The 15,014-nt window shown below is 52.4% G+C and overlaps 1 protein-coding gene across 1 annotated transcript in view; it reads left to right on the top strand.

The window, feature by feature from the left end:
* Positions 1–13,937, top strand: part of PITX3 (paired-like homeodomain 3) — a 41,541-nt gene extending 27,604 nt beyond the window's left edge. Inside the window, exons 2-4 of the mRNA XM_014956173.1 lie at positions 4,954–5,094; positions 10,938–11,143; positions 12,422–13,937. Of these exons, the coding sequence (XP_014811659.1) occupies positions 4,986–5,094; positions 10,938–11,143; positions 12,422–12,985 (879 nt within the window). The 5' untranslated portion in view covers positions 4,954–4,985 and the 3' untranslated portion in view covers positions 12,986–13,937. The remainder of the gene's footprint in view (positions 1–4,953; positions 5,095–10,937; positions 11,144–12,421) is intronic.
* The last annotated feature ends 1,077 nt before the right edge of the window (positions 13,938–15,014 follow it).

Below are 15,014 nucleotides of genomic sequence, written 5' to 3'. Positions count from 1 at the left end.
AGAGCACCTTTCAGCCCGAGGGATAACCCTGAACACTTTGTGGAGACCAGCAATCCCAAGCAGAGGCTGCAGCTTCTCCTGGACCACCAGGTCCCTCCTCTCTGGGGGGCCACCAGTGGTCCGTGCGCTGCTGCCTGGGGATCCCAAGTATCAGGTCCCTGCTGAAGCACCCCAGCATGCCCACGGGAAGCCAAATAACATCAAAACGACCCAAAGAGGTGGCTTTTCCCCTCCAGACCAACCATCTGAAGCAGGTTCAGGAGATAGCCTGCTCCCCGGCGGCAGGGCAGGGAGCTGAGCAGCATGCACTTGTCAATCTGAAGGCAGCTCTCCACAGGCAACATCCCCATCACAAAAGCCACCACTATAATTAGCCTTACTTGGCGCCCAGTCAGCCTTTATGTTTCCTTCCCACCCCTCCAAAAAAAACAAGCAAAGGCATCTTTGCTGCCGGGTGATGGAGCGGCGCGGTGCCGAGAGCCAGGAGAGAGGTCACAGGGACCCTCACTTGCTCTTTCTGCGTAAACAAGGTTGCCCTCCTCGTGTAGAAGTGCTCTCCTCCTCCTGCCCCCATGGCCCTGGCTTGGGCAGCCCAGCCCTGACGCAGAAATAGAGAGGGGGTGAACTCCAAAGGAGAAAAAGCCTATAGCCGGAGCCACTCTCTTCCTCCCCCTGCCCTTCACCGTGCCCGTGGGGCAGGGATGGCAGCTCCCCATCCACCAGCATCATCCCACAGGAGCCAGGGAGAGGATGGACACACACAGCAAATGGAAGAAAAGGTGCATTTGTCGCAGATTTGGGAACCTTTATCTCAGGAGCAATTACATACATGGATGGAAAGAGTTACAGGCACTGGAGGTGACAAGGAGCCAGGGCTGGTTCTACAAAACCTCTGTGCAAACCTGGTTGCCTGTTACCAGCACAGGAGCTGACCCTAGAGAAACCATTCTTTTATGTTAAAAGAAAGTGAGATGAAGACTCAGATGGAGATGATAAATTTGATATTTTTCTAAAGACGTTTTTGAGACGCCGATTTCAGTAACTCCCTGAGAGCGGGCAAACAACTTAGGAGAAATGCCATGAAGGTTTAGCGTTGACTTTCTTAATGTCTCTGCCTACAGCGAGATCTAGCCAACATGGAAGAAAGCTCCTTTAATTAAATCCGAAAGGGCTGTATAATCTAGAGTAATACCTTCAGCCTTTTGTGTCACTGATACGGGGTTGCCTTTGGGTAAATCCATTGGTACGGAGCTCACGTGCTGTCCCCATCACAGACTTTTCCTGTGGTCCTTCACACCCGTGTTGAGCAGATCCCCCCTCTCCCTTTGCTTCTCTGTGGCCTGCTCACAGCGAGCCGAGAAGGTCCTTCCCTGATGCCACCACGTAGGTCACACGCAATAGGTATGTAGTGACATAGGTATGGATTCCAGTGACAGAGCCCTGGAAGAGGCTGCCCAGAGAGGTGGTGGAGTCTCCTTCTCTGGAGACATTCAAACCCACCTGGACACATTCCTGTGCAACCTGCTCTGGGTGACCCTGCTCTGGCAGGGGGTTGGACTAGATGATCTCCAGAGGTCCCTTCCAACCCCCTGTGATTCTGTGACATACATACATACAAAATCTCCTCTCTGAAGTCCTCCTGGTTTTAAATTTGGTTCTAAAAGCAAACTTGTTCTGAGCCACAAGTCCCAGCTCCAATGTGAATACGGGCCACACTTCACAACCAGTTGTAATCTAGGTGTCCACTCCATCTCTAAGGCCAGCCAAGCACCCTGTGATGTGCCCAGTGGCTCAGATCAACCTCATAACTGCTGCCCTGGTGTGCTTCAGGATGGGGCATGAATTTTGAGGTTTCCCTGAGCCTTGTACCTCGTGTTGTCATTTACACCTATGGAACCAGCTGTAAAATACTCCCCTTTGCTTTTCCCATCCCCACTCCAGTTTGCACAGATGAAAGCAAGGCAAGATGTGCAAAAAAGAGTCCCAAAGCAAGCGGGACCCTGCACGGGAGGACACTGTCCTTCAGTTACAGCAAGGCAGGAGTCTGAATTCCTCCTTAAATCTGGTCCAGTACAGAGTCAAGCCCTAGAAGAGAGGAAATTGTGCTTGACAGATGCAATCATATGCAAATGGCTGTAGAAGAGGGGAAATTATCATCTACAAACATTGGGCAGAAATTCCATCTGCCGCCGCCTCAAGAAGGGCTCTTAATAAATTCTGAGACAGCAAAGTGACACACATCTTAATCAAGACTTAATCCATGGAATTAATTCACTGCGCGTTTCTGCATAATTCCGGGAGTAATGCTAAAAGCCACGGCAATATCAGCAGCAGATGGACTCCCCCTACTCCATGCGAAGGTATTAAAGAAAACACAGCCCCTGTCACATCACTTCGTGTAGGTACACACGGCAGAAAGCAACAGGGCTGTGCCAGGAGCTCGCAGAGCCAGCGGACAGCAAAGGTCAGGCTGGCAGCGAGGTGGAAATGGAAACCAGCCTCACGGCAAAAGACAGAACCCCGGCCACTTCTTTCCCACAGGAGAGGAGAAGCTTGGAGTGAGGCACGAGGTCTGGGAAACCAGCACCAGGTCTGGGAAACCAGCACCAGGTCCCTCTGTTGGATGTTGCTTTGGGGAGCACTGATTGAGGCCAGCATGGGAATCACAGAATCACAGAATTGTAGTGGTTGGAAGGGACCTCAGAGATCATCGAGTCCAACCACAAAAAAAAAAAAACAAAAAAAACCAAAAAAAACCCACCAGCACCCAGCACCTAAACACACAACAACAACCACCAAACCAAAAACCATCACCCACCCACACAGTACCCCACCACAAACCAGTAATCTTGGGCACTAGAGCATGCCCTGAAGAACCATGTCTACACGTTTCTTAAATACCTCCAGGGATGGTGACTCCACCACCTCCCTGGGCAGCCCATTCCAATGCTGGATAACCCTTTCAGTAAAGAAATGTTTCCTAATATCCAACCTGAACTTCCCCTGGCGCAACTTGAAGCCATTACCCCTTGTCCTATCCTTGGAAGGAGAGACCGAAAATAGATTCGTCAGCACCCAGGAGAAGCTGGGGATGGAGGTCAAGGGAAAGGAAGAGCGAGGGGAAACTGCTGGGGGTTTTGCAGGGGAGATTCTGCTGCAGAAAAGCAGGTGGAGAACCCTTCAGAAGGGCTGCCTGCCCTCTGGCCACGGCCTGGGAAGCACGCTGCAGGTGCGGGGGTCAGCCTTGCCAAGGGCCCCCGCTCAAATTGGCAGGAGGTTTTGAGACAGCTCTGAAAATACATTCTTAGTCACTGTCATCCACCTCCAAAGGAGGTGCAACAGCTACGTGATTAATCTCTTGTTTACATGTCTCAACGCTAGCGCAGTCCAGGCGAAATACTGCCTTCAGTGGGCTCCCTCCCCGACACATGTGGGTTGGAGGGGCTGGGGCCAGAATCCAGTCTTCACAACTGTCCCAAACACCTGGTCCTAACCCTCCTAAACCCAGGGGTCCTAGATCCTGGCATGGTGCATCAGCTGCCGTTAGGTTTTAGAGTGAGAAGCTCCCGAGCTGGGAAGGTGAGGTACTAACTGGGGTGACTGGAGCTTCAGGAGCTGCTGTGGTCTCCTCAAAGAGGTCCAGCCTTTGGAAACCATTACACCCACACTGGTGGCAGTGCATCATCCTGAATACAACAGGGTTATGATCCAAAACTCAGATTAAGGGCTAACACAGGGCCAGCCCACCTTTCCAAATCGGTGTGGCTGGGTTTGTAGCCCTTACTGCTTCATGCCTGCCTCTTCGTGAGTGCCCAGTGCGGTCCAGAACAAAGTGGTGCTCTCAGCCAAGGTCTTCTGGGCAACACAGGAGAAGGGTGGTGAGGCACTGGAAGAGGTTGCCCCGAGAAGCTGTGGCTGCCCCATCCCTGGAGGGGTTCAAGGCCAGGCTGGATGGGGCTTTGAGCAACCTGGTGTGGTGGGAGGTGTCCCTGCCCAGGGCAGGGGGGTTGGAACTCAATGGTCTTTAAGGTCCCTTCCAACCCAAACCATTCTATGATTCTAGGGTGCGGAGACCCCAGGAAGAGCATGATGAGAATAATTGATCCTGGGACAGAGAGGTGTGGAAAGAGGCAGTAGAGGAGTCCCAGTGGTGCCTGTGGGTGCAGGGAGCAGCACCACCAGCTTCCCAGCTGGGATGCTTTCAGGGCTCACAGGGGCACAGGACGGTCACTTGAGGAGACCCGGGGAGCCTTCAGCCAGGATGACCTGAGGCTGGAAGTGAGCTGCTGCTGCAGCCAGGATCACTCACCACCAGGCACCCAAGGGTGTGTAACGCGATTCCCATGTTAATTCAGGCTCCAGAGATCCTTATGTGCCCTAAAGGACTCCACTGGCCCTGCCTGGGTCCCTGCTCCTGGCAGCAGCTCTGCAGGCAGACATGCCTTCCCACCATGCACAAGAGTGCTTTTCCTTTGGGAAGTGTGCGTGTACGTCCACGTTAGTGCTCTCTGGGAAGCTCTCCTTGGGCTTGACCAGTTTGTGGAGAAGAGGAGGGAAGCTGGGCAGGGAGGATGGGAGAGGCGGGATGTCTGGAGAAGGTGCTAACAGCCCTTGGCTGGCCCAGAACCACTTCCTCAGATCTCCGTTACACAGCATGCTCCTGGCGTTGCTATTTCAGTCTGAATGTCACCTATAAATTGGAGGCTCTTTCTCTGAAGGCCGCAAATAGAAGTGTCACTAGATGATCTTTGATTTATAGGGAAGCTCAGCAGAAAGCCTGGCATGTCCATTTTCCAGCCAGGAAACTCAAAAGGGGTCCAAGGATCACACAGGGATCCTTTGCTTTTCCTAGACCTTTCCTCAAGGGTTGGCAAGCCCTTCCTAGAGGGGGCGGGAAGAGGTCACACAGGCAGATTCATCTCCCTAATCACCCTCTGCCTGTTGCTTTTTCAGATTCCTCCTCCCCCGACACCCATCCCTGCCCCATGGATTTCAACCTGCTGGCGGACACGGAGGCTCGCAGCCCAGCCTTGTCTCTCTCGGACTCTGGGACCCCTCAACACGAACACAGCTGCAAAGGGCAGGACCACAGCGGTGAGTGCAAGAGAAACCCCCCCATCCCATCCTTGTGGGTGGCTCCAGGTGGCCAGTGGCTCTCAGGAGCCAGCTGTGGTCCTCCTGGGGACACGCTGAGCTTCCTCTCATACCACGAGCCAGCACTGTGTCGCGGTGGCATGGCCATCCCGGCAAGTAGGGGGAAAGCAGAGGGGATCCATCTTGCAATGACAGCCATGGGGAGGGTGAGAGCATCATCCTAATGATGGAGATGCCTGGCCCTGGCTACAGGAAGCCACAGCCCATGGCAGGCAGGAGTCAGGCAAGCCGGGTCACTGCCCAAGCAAGATTTTAGTGTATTTGCCTACACCAGGTCCCCAGAGCAGGAGAGCTCTCCCCACAACGTGGGAAATCTCATCCAAGGCACAGAAGGCTACACCTGGTTATAAACTGTCCTGTCCCCCTCTTTTTTTTTTAAACTCCATTTAAATTGTTTAACTTGAAACTTTCCTACGGGTTAACCTTGGACTGAACTGGGAGAGAAACACCGTCTTGCCCTTGGCTTTAACTGAAAAAGCCTGCAAGGCTCTGCACTGGGCTGCTCCTGTCCCAAGGAGATGCCTCTGACCATTCCCAAAGGCTGGAGAAACCCCAGGCCGACCACGTTCTTTGTCAAGCTCTGAAGAAGAAACCACCACCATCCACACCTGCTCAGACATCAGCTACCAAATGCCACAGCTTCCCCTGGATTTTGCATCTGTCCTGTGACTGCTCCATCCCTCCTTGCTCTGGACGTGGCAGAACAGTGGAAAACTGTCCCTGCCAGTGCAAGGAGGGACAAGGGCTGGGGACCTGCCAGCATAAAGGCTTCAGGCTCACCCACCTGCAAAAGCTAATAAGGCCAGTGCAAGGAGGGACAAGGGCTGGGGACAGCCTGCGTAAGGGCTTCAGGCTCACCCGCCTGCCAATGCTAATAAGCAGAATCATAGAATGGTTAGAGTTAGAAGGGACCTTAAAGATCATCCAGTTCCAACCCCCTGCCCTGGGCAGGGACACCTCCCACCAGACCAGGTTGCTCAAAGCCCCATCCAGCCTGGCCTTGAACCCCTCCAGGGATGGGGCAGCCAGGGTTCTCTGGGCAACCTGTGCCAGGCTCTCACCACCCTCACAGCAAAGAATCTCTGGTATCTAATCTAAATCTCCCCTCTTCCAATTTAAAACCATTATCCCTTGTCCTGTCACTCCACTTCCCGACAAAGAGTCCCTCCCCAGCTCTCCTGTAGCCCCTTCAGATATTGGAAGGCTGTTATAAGGTCTTCCCGGAGCCTTCTCTTCTCCAGGCTGAACCACCCCAGCTCTCTCAGCCTGTCTTCACAGCAGAGGTGCTCCATCCCTCTTGAGCATCTTCGTGGCCCTCTGCTGGACCCGTTCCAACAGGTCCATGTCCATAATGATGCTGATTAGAATTCCTCAGAGCAAGCTTCGTACAGGGAGTGACGCCCATCTTCGTGGCCTCCGCTGGACCTGTTCCAACGGGTCCATGTCCATAATGATGCAGAATAGAATTCCCCAGAGCGAGCATCGTACAGGGAGTGACGCAGGGATAACTTTGGTCAGAGAATCCACCCGCCCCGTCCCCCCCTACCTTAGTTGGGCACATCCCCAAGCCCAGCGGCTCCTTGTCAGCTGCTTCGGATGCACGGCGGTCGTCTCCATTCAAGTGGCCTTCCCCCTCGAGCCCACCCTGGCACGCTGCACGACTGCCAATTTAGGAGCTGACTTTTTTTTCCATTAGGCGTGAGCAGCTAATTCCAGCTATGACCGCAGCCCTTTCATTGAGTGGGCGAACGTGCATGAGATATATTCCACCACCTATTTTGGGAGGACAATAAAGGCCGGGTGCCTGGCTACGTCACTCTCCCTGGCTGGAAATAAAGTGTTTCTGGGAGGCGGGTGTTGTCACCAGCCCTACCTGCACGCAGAGGGTGGCAGCTTCTGCAGTCACAGCTGATGGCAGCCCCGTGTCACCAGTGTCAGGCAGAGCAGAGCGGACCACCAAGGGTTGCCCAGGATGGGATAGGGCTGTGCTTCTGGCACTTCGTCCCTCTCCTCAAAGGAGCAGCTCCTCTTCTGCTTCCATCATCCCCAGACCAAGAGATCCCGAGGACAGGGAACTGGTGGAAAGAGTCTAGCAGAGGGCTATGAAGATGATCAAGGGAATGAAACACCTCTCCAATGAGGAAAGGCTGAGAGACCTGGGTCTGCTTAGCCTGGAGAAGAGCAAGAGGGGACCTCATCAATGCTTATAGACATCTGAAGGGCAGATGACAAGAGGATGAGGTCAGGCTCTTCTCAGTGGTGCCCGGTGACAGGACAAGGGGCAACAGGCACAAGCTGGAACACAGGAAATTCCATCTGAACATACAGAAAAACTTACCTTTGAGGGTGGCAGAGCCCTGGAAGAGGCTGCCCAGAGAGGGGGTGGAGTCTCCTTCTCTGGAGACATTAAAACCCATGTGGATGGGTTCCTGTCCAGCCTGCTCCAGGTGACCCTGCTATGGCAGAGTTGGACTAGATGATCTCTGAAGGTCCCTTCCAGCCCCTGCAACTCTGTGATTCTGTGAAAGGAACACAAACATTGCTTGACTGGGCTCAGCTGTTGGAGAATCTCCAGTGCTCCACGATGGTGTGTTGAGGTTGGTGACACTCCCTTCTGTTGGGTTTCATCAGGCAGCACAAGTCAGAGGCAGAGCACAGATGAAGAGGCAGGAGGTGAGGAACTGCCCTGCATCTCCCCATGTTCTGCTCCTTAGCATGGATTCAGGGAACCCACAAAGTCCGTTCTTCTGCGGGTCCCTTGTTTCTCTGTATTTCCATGTTTTTGGTCCCCACTGCAACAGCCATTTACAGAGGACACTTTTTCCCTGCCTAGTGAAGAAGCAGAAACAGAGATGACATCCCCTATAAGCAACGCTCAGGAAGAACCACAGGTAGCAGGTACAGGAACGCAGAGGAAAATAAGAGAAACATGCAGCTGCAGAGATTTTTCCAGGCTCAAAGTCAGGATTCCTACTTCTCCTTGGGCTTCACGAGATTTGTAGGAAGTTCTACACCAGAAGATGAATATCAAAGCAAGATACTTGGTGAGCTCTTCCACCCAGATGCAGCCCATGAGCCAGTGGTACCTTTGCTCCATTCTCCTTCCCTCTTGATCATTTCTTCCTGCGTGAAGAAGGGCAGTCCTGAGGAGGAGCTCCTGATTGGGACACAGCCTCCTGCTTCACAACAGCCCCTTTGGAAACCCACATTTGTCGGGGGCTCCTGTGGGAACATTTCCCCCATATGCATCAGGCTCTTAATTAACCCAGACTTAGCAGATGAACAAACAAATCAAATGTCCCTTCACCTGAGCCAATGCTAATAACCAGCTCAGACGCGGTGGTGGAGGCATCACTCACCTGTTTTAGAGGTGGATAATGTGGGAATCTCCCTCTTAGAGCACTGAGATAGAGAAATCAGCTTCACCTCCTTGGCAAGAACCACTACAAAAAAAGATCCACATGAAGAACATCCTTCCAAGAGTTCTGCTGAATGTGGGATCCCTGCATGAAAGATACTCATGGGAACAAGGAGAGTGCCACCAGACCACAGCCAGCTCCTGCTGTTCCACTTTTCAGGTCCTGTGGCTTTGTCTGTTTCCAGAGTGCACCGGGAAAGATCTCGTGTGGGTACACCCTGGATGGAAACACCAGCTGGTCCTGTCACTGGGAATGGGAGACACCACCTTCCTGCTCAACTTGAGCCCTGTTGTGAGCAATAACCAGTTCTCTCACCTTCCATCCGCTTTCCTGCTGGTGGATGGGATTAAACGTGGCACAGAAGTGGAGGCAGCTGATGGAGAACCCACATCGCTTCAGTCAATGCAACGAATCCCCACAGAAGCAAACTTATTCTGGTGGCACCCAGGCTTTCCTCCACGAGGAGCAAGTGCCTCTCCTGCAAATGCTCTCCATGACTCCAGTGTTGCTCCCTTTGGAGAAAAGCAGGTGCAAGGAGCTTTTATGGAGCATTTTTTTTTCCACATCCAACTGACTTGAGGAACCCTTTTTTTCCTCCTGTCCACTTGGAGAAAAGCAGGTGCAAGGAGCTTTTATGGGGCATTTTTTTTTTCCACATCCATCTGACTTAAGGAACCCTTTTTTTCCTCTTGTCCACTCGATTCCAGGTTACTTTTTTCTTGCCTCCCTGCTTTTTCAGAGCTGTAAAACTTCCGTGTTAGGGTTTTTCTGGACTTTGAAGCCTTTTAAGCCAGCTTCCACTTAAACCACAACCAAACAACAAATCCTTTAAAAAAACCACTCTGAAAGGAACCCTTTTTTTCCTCTTGTCCACTCGATTCCAGGTTACTTTTTTCTTGCCTCCCTGCTTTTTCAGAGCTGTAAAACTTCCGTGTTAGGGTTTTTCTGGACTTTGAAGCCTTTTAAGCCAGCTTCCACTTAAAAACACACAACCAAACAAAAAAATCCTTCAAAAAAAACAACTCTGCTGAATCTCAGCAGAGTGATGCCAGGATTTTTTCCAGAGGTTCTTCTCCCAGATGCAGCAGTTTGGCAACTGCAATAATTTATACTTAGTTTAGTTGAGAATTTCCCACTGTAAAAGACCACCTCCCCTCCCTGCTGTAAACCTGCTTTTCAGTTGGAACTGCTTCCCCTGGCTTCTAGATCAGATGAAAGAGAGGTGAATATCAGAGATTATTTCTTTTCACAGGGATAATTTTCTTTGGTGGGGACTCGGCTTGGTTCCCAGCAGAATTAAAAAGTAGTTGTCCTCCTAGGATTGCCCGAGGGCGTTTGGCAACTGCAATAATTTATACTTAGTTAAGAATTTCCCATCAAATGTGACATTTTCTTTTGACAATGGGAGATATTTATGTTTGCATTCTGCCCCTGTTATGCAGAGCACCGACAGCCCCAGGAGAGCCAGAGGCACAGGGAAGGACCTGGCTGGCCACCTCCAGCCATGGCAGCTTGAAGCTCAGCATTAAGGTCTGGGGTTGATGCCCAGGAGGAGGCTGAGCTGTACTTTTCAGTTAGATACCAGTGTGAACACTGGAGAATTTCAATATGTTCATTTAAGGGGCAATGAAATGAAAGATGCTGCCTCTAGGAGAGGGATCTCGTAGCAAGGAGAGCAGGGGCTAATGGACAGGGAGATGTTGGAGTACTCCACGGTAAGTTCTAAGAGAAGCTTTTTCTTACTTTCTAAAAATAAAAATATGTGCACCTGAGTAAGAAGGTAGAGGAGTAAGAAGGGAGGAAGGATAGAAGTTGTGCTCCTCAGGTTTAGTTAATTTAAGACCCTCAACTTGCAATCAAATAGCAATTTGCTATCTCCCATCACTTGCCCGAAAAAACACTACTGGATCTTTTGCTGTGTCCTAAGTGGCAATTTCTGTTCATTTTTTCTAAATGGTGCCTCAGGCAGAGAGTTTTAAGCAGAGTAGGAAACTGCTGGCCTGGGCAGGTTCTGCCACTAGCATCCATCTTGACTGCGACAAATGAAAAGCAGAGATTGGAAGCCTGGAGAATCTAAATCCAGTCACTTGGAAGCTCATACCCCTTTACAGAAGTTAAATGATGGCAGGATGTGCTTTATCAAGGGGCTGTTGGTTTCGGTATGGGGAGATGGGCGAGGGAGGGAGATGGGCGAGGGAGGGAGATGGGACACTCCTGTGGATGCTTCTGCAGCTGCTGGTGGCCACGGCAGAGGGGGACCTTACTGAGCACGCACCGGTTACCCCAAGGACGGGCTCCCCAAACCCATCCAAGCCCCCGACTTAACTCAAGGGGATCTCTCCCATCTTTCTGTTCCTCGCACAGACACTGAGAAGTCCCAGCAAAACCAGACGGACGACTCCAACCCTGAAGACGGCTCGCTCAAGAAGAAGCAGCGGAGGCAGAGGACGCACTTCACCAGCCAGCAGCTCCAGGAGCTGGAAGCCACTTTCCAGAGAAACCGGTACCCAGACATGAGCACCAGGGAGGAGATCGCAGTCTGGACCAACCTGACAGAGGCACGAGTCCGGGTAGGTCTGCTGCCCTCCCACCTTCCCAGGCCCAAGCTTGTGGGGAGAAAGCCATCTGTGGTACAAGCCACCAAGCTGTCCCCAAACCAAGGAAGGAATTAACGAGTCCGGGTAGGTCTGCTGCCCTCCCACCTTCTCAGGCCCAAGCTTGTGGGGAGAAAGCCATCTGTGGTACAAGCCACCAAGCTGTACCAAGGAAGGAAATAGGAGACCTAGAAAATTTCCCTGGCTTGAATCATAGAATCATTCAGGTTGGAAGAGACCCTTGGGATCATCAAGTCCAACCATCTACCCTACTCTACATAGTCCTCCCCTACACCATATCCCTCAGTACCCCATCTAAACATCCCTTAAACACATCCAGGGATGGTGACTCAACCACCTCCCTGGGCAGCCTATTCCAATGCCCAACCTCACCAGGCTCTACACCCAAGATTTGACATCCAGCCACACGCATGCCCCATCCTGGTGGTGCCTTCCCCATCCAGTGCCACCTTACAATAACAGGGGGACACAAAGCCAAGGTTCGGCCCCACAGAGCCCCACCAGCTGGCTGCCATCACCCAGCAGGCCCCTTCCTTCCAGTGTCATCATCCCCCAGCCTTGGCCTTGCTGGAGGGCACACTTTGGGGTTCCCAAACCACTGTGCAGTCACAGGCGTAGCGTGGCAGGGCTCCAGCTGGAATGAGAGCTTCTCTCTGCTACTAGAAATATGAGTTAGCAGCACCATGAATAGCCTTCCAGCAGCTTCCACGCTCTAGGAAGTTATATTGTTTGAGTCCCTCCAGCAGTAACAGATTTTCCTTTTAGAAGACAGACTTCTAACAGCCCACCCCAAGCTGGTCCTGAGGTGAAGTCAAAACAAGAGAGGTTATTTCCCCCACTCAGTAGCTGTAAAACCACATCCCCAAAATACTTTGCTCCTGAGTCACACAACTCCAACGCCTCCTCCTGGGCTGTGGTCGCTTGGAAATACAGCAAGTACTTTTCTCCCTTTTCCCTTATATAAAGGGCACCTGTTTTTTTGAGTGAGGTGGGTTATGCTGTACGTTGGAAAATGGCAGTGGTTGGGTTTTGATGTAGGTGGTGATTCTTGCTGGGAGATGCAGCCCAGACATCTTACTGCAAGGCTTTCCCGATGCACAGCCTCCCAGCTCTCCGAGAGCATCCCCGTCCCTTCAACAGCTCTCGCCTTCTGGGAGAGGAGACCAGGGCAAGGTCCCTTCCAGGGACAGCCCGGAGCCATTCCCATCCCCTCCCTCTCTCTCTCTCTCATAGGTCTGGTTCAAAAACCGCAGAGCTAAGTGGAGGAAACGGGAGAGGAACCAACAGGCCGAACTGTGCAAGAACAGCTTCGGAGCCCAGTTCAACGGACTGATGCAGCCTTACGACGACATGTATTCCAGCTATTCCTACAACAACTGGGCCACCAAAGGGCTCGCCACCAGCCCGCTCTCGGCCAAGAGCTTCCCGTTCTTCAACTCCATGAACGTCAGTCCCCTCTCCTCCCAGCCCATGTTCTCCCCGCCCAACTCCATCGCCTCCATGACCATGCCTTCATCCATGGTCCCTTCTGCGGTGACGGGGGTACCGGCCTCCAGCCTCAACAACCTGGGCAACATCAACAACCTGAACAGCCCGAGCCTCAACTCCGCTGTCTCCTCCAGTGCCTGTCCTTACGCCTCTACAGCCAGCCCCTACATGTACAGGGACACGTGCAACTCCAGCCTGGCCAGCCTGAGGCTGAAGGCCAAGCAGCACGCCAACTTCACCTACCCGGCGGTGCAGACGGCGGCCTCCAACCTGAGCCCTTGCCAATATGCCGTGGACAGGCCCGTATGAAGGGCCACCCTCCGCCGACCGGGGACTTGACCTTAGCCTGACAAAAGGAGACCTTTAGCCCTACAAACAGCCTACGTCCTGCAGACAATGAGAGTGCAACACGAGAGAGCAAGAGAGAGAGAGCGAGCGGCCAGCAGGCAGATGGACCTCTATGAAGACTTGTCTAACTATCGTATGGTGAATTTTGACTGTCTTTCCCCCCCCTTCCCCCTCAAAACCCCTTCCCCTCTTGCCCACCAAACCTCCTCCTTCGTGGTAAAGAAACCAAAACAGCCTACTGGAAGCCCCATGGGGAAATAGGAGCCCCGACGTGTGGGGTTCCTTACCCCATGGGGAGCAGAACCAAGTGTGTTCCTATCTGCCCTCTCCGAGCCCCAGCAGGGTTGAGCCCCCCAAATCCCCTGGGACAGCATGGGCAGCCCTGCAGGGAACAGCCAGGGACAGGGCAACGTGGAGGGGATGCCATTCGCTAAGCAGTTCTACCTGCAGGTGTGTGAGGCTTCACTTAGAGATGTCTCACCCACTTATTTATCACACGGCCAGGAGGGAAAGCCTTGGCTCAGTCGATTGGCATCTCTTTATAAGGCATTTATACCCATGGCCCTTCAGACTTGAAGCCTTTAGGAACTGGGAGTTGTAAGGATATAAATTATGTGTGTGTATATATATAGCATATATATACAAATACATATATAGACATTAAATACGCTTTTTTTTGTTGTTGTTTTGTATGTGAAATAACCTACAAAGTAGACCTTAAACCAAAAAAACCCTGTAAAGCAAGCACATCCACCGAGGCAGCCTCCTGCCTGTCGTGCTTTACTGCTTCAGTCGTTTCCAGCCAGACAGGAACACCTTTGCCAGTGTACATCCAAAGCAGCCCCTTTCGCGACCATCAGCTCCCCCCCTCCTTGCACATCTCCTTCCCTTCCCTTCTCCAAATCCCATTTCCGCTTTACTGCTTCAGTCGTTTCCAGCCAGACAGGAACACCTTTGCCAGTGTACATCCAAAGCAGCCCCTTTCGCGACCATCAGCTCCCCCCCTCCTTGCACATCTCCTTCCCTTCCCTTCTCCAAATCCCATTTCCAAAAAAAAAAAAAAAATTTTAAAAAAAGATGATAAAATAAAATAAAAGTTGGCACAATCCCTTGAAGGCTTCTGCCTGTCTGGTTATTGGGAGCACAAAGCTGTGGTGAGGGCAAGCATCCTCGGGACCACCAGCACGAGGCAGCCTAGGTGGAAACAAGGGCTTGAGGTTTGGAGGACCCATCTCTTGTTCCTCACTGAGAAACAACCAAACGCCTGGCTCCTCAGGACAGCCAAAGCCCACAGACATGGTGTGAAGGGGAAAACAACCCCCCCTTCCTGCTCCTTCCTGCATGTCTCTCCTAGCTCAGGCTTCCCCATCACTCTGGAGCCTTTGGGGTCCTGGCAGCCCAGGACAGGGAGCCCCCCAGACACTCCTGCCCCATACAGCAGTCCCCTGGGGAGAGGTGGCTGCAGAAACCTGTCCTGCTGGCCTGTCCCTGAGCAGTGTCTTTTGGAAAAGCTGTAAAACTGAGGTGGGTCTCTCAAGATACACATGCCCCAGGGGTACCTGCTGCTTCAGCCAAAGCAGGGAGATGCAATGGGTTCCTCCAAGGCCCCAGGGAAGCTCCACGTGCAGCAGAGGAGCAGGGCATCCCCACCTGGTGCACCCTCCTTGCCCTTCATCAGGCACACGCTCCAAGGGGAAAGCACAACCCCCATGTTTTACTTTTCTCTTAGGGGAAAAGAACCCAAACACACCAAAATACATCACCACAGCAAACTATTGTACTGGGACAGGCAAACTTGTCACAAACCAGGTTTCTGCAGTGGCGTTAGCACACTGCAAGGAAACAAGCTCTTTGCTAAGAAGGGGTCCTCGCTAGGACACAGAAAGAGGTCCCTTACAAGCAAAGGATACGAGCCAAAGCCTATTCCACAGGGAGCAGCTGCTGCTGAAGGTACTGGTGAGCAGATGCTGAAAGCAGCCACAGATGTCAG

Source organism: Calidris pugnax, unplaced genomic scaffold (genome assembly GCF_001431845.1).
Source record: "Calidris pugnax isolate Ruff unplaced genomic scaffold, ASM143184v1 scaffold196, whole genome shotgun sequence".
In the NCBI taxonomy this organism is placed as follows: domain Eukaryota; kingdom Metazoa; phylum Chordata; class Aves; order Charadriiformes; family Scolopacidae; genus Calidris; species Calidris pugnax.
This window is presented reverse-complemented; position numbering and strand designations above follow the sequence as displayed.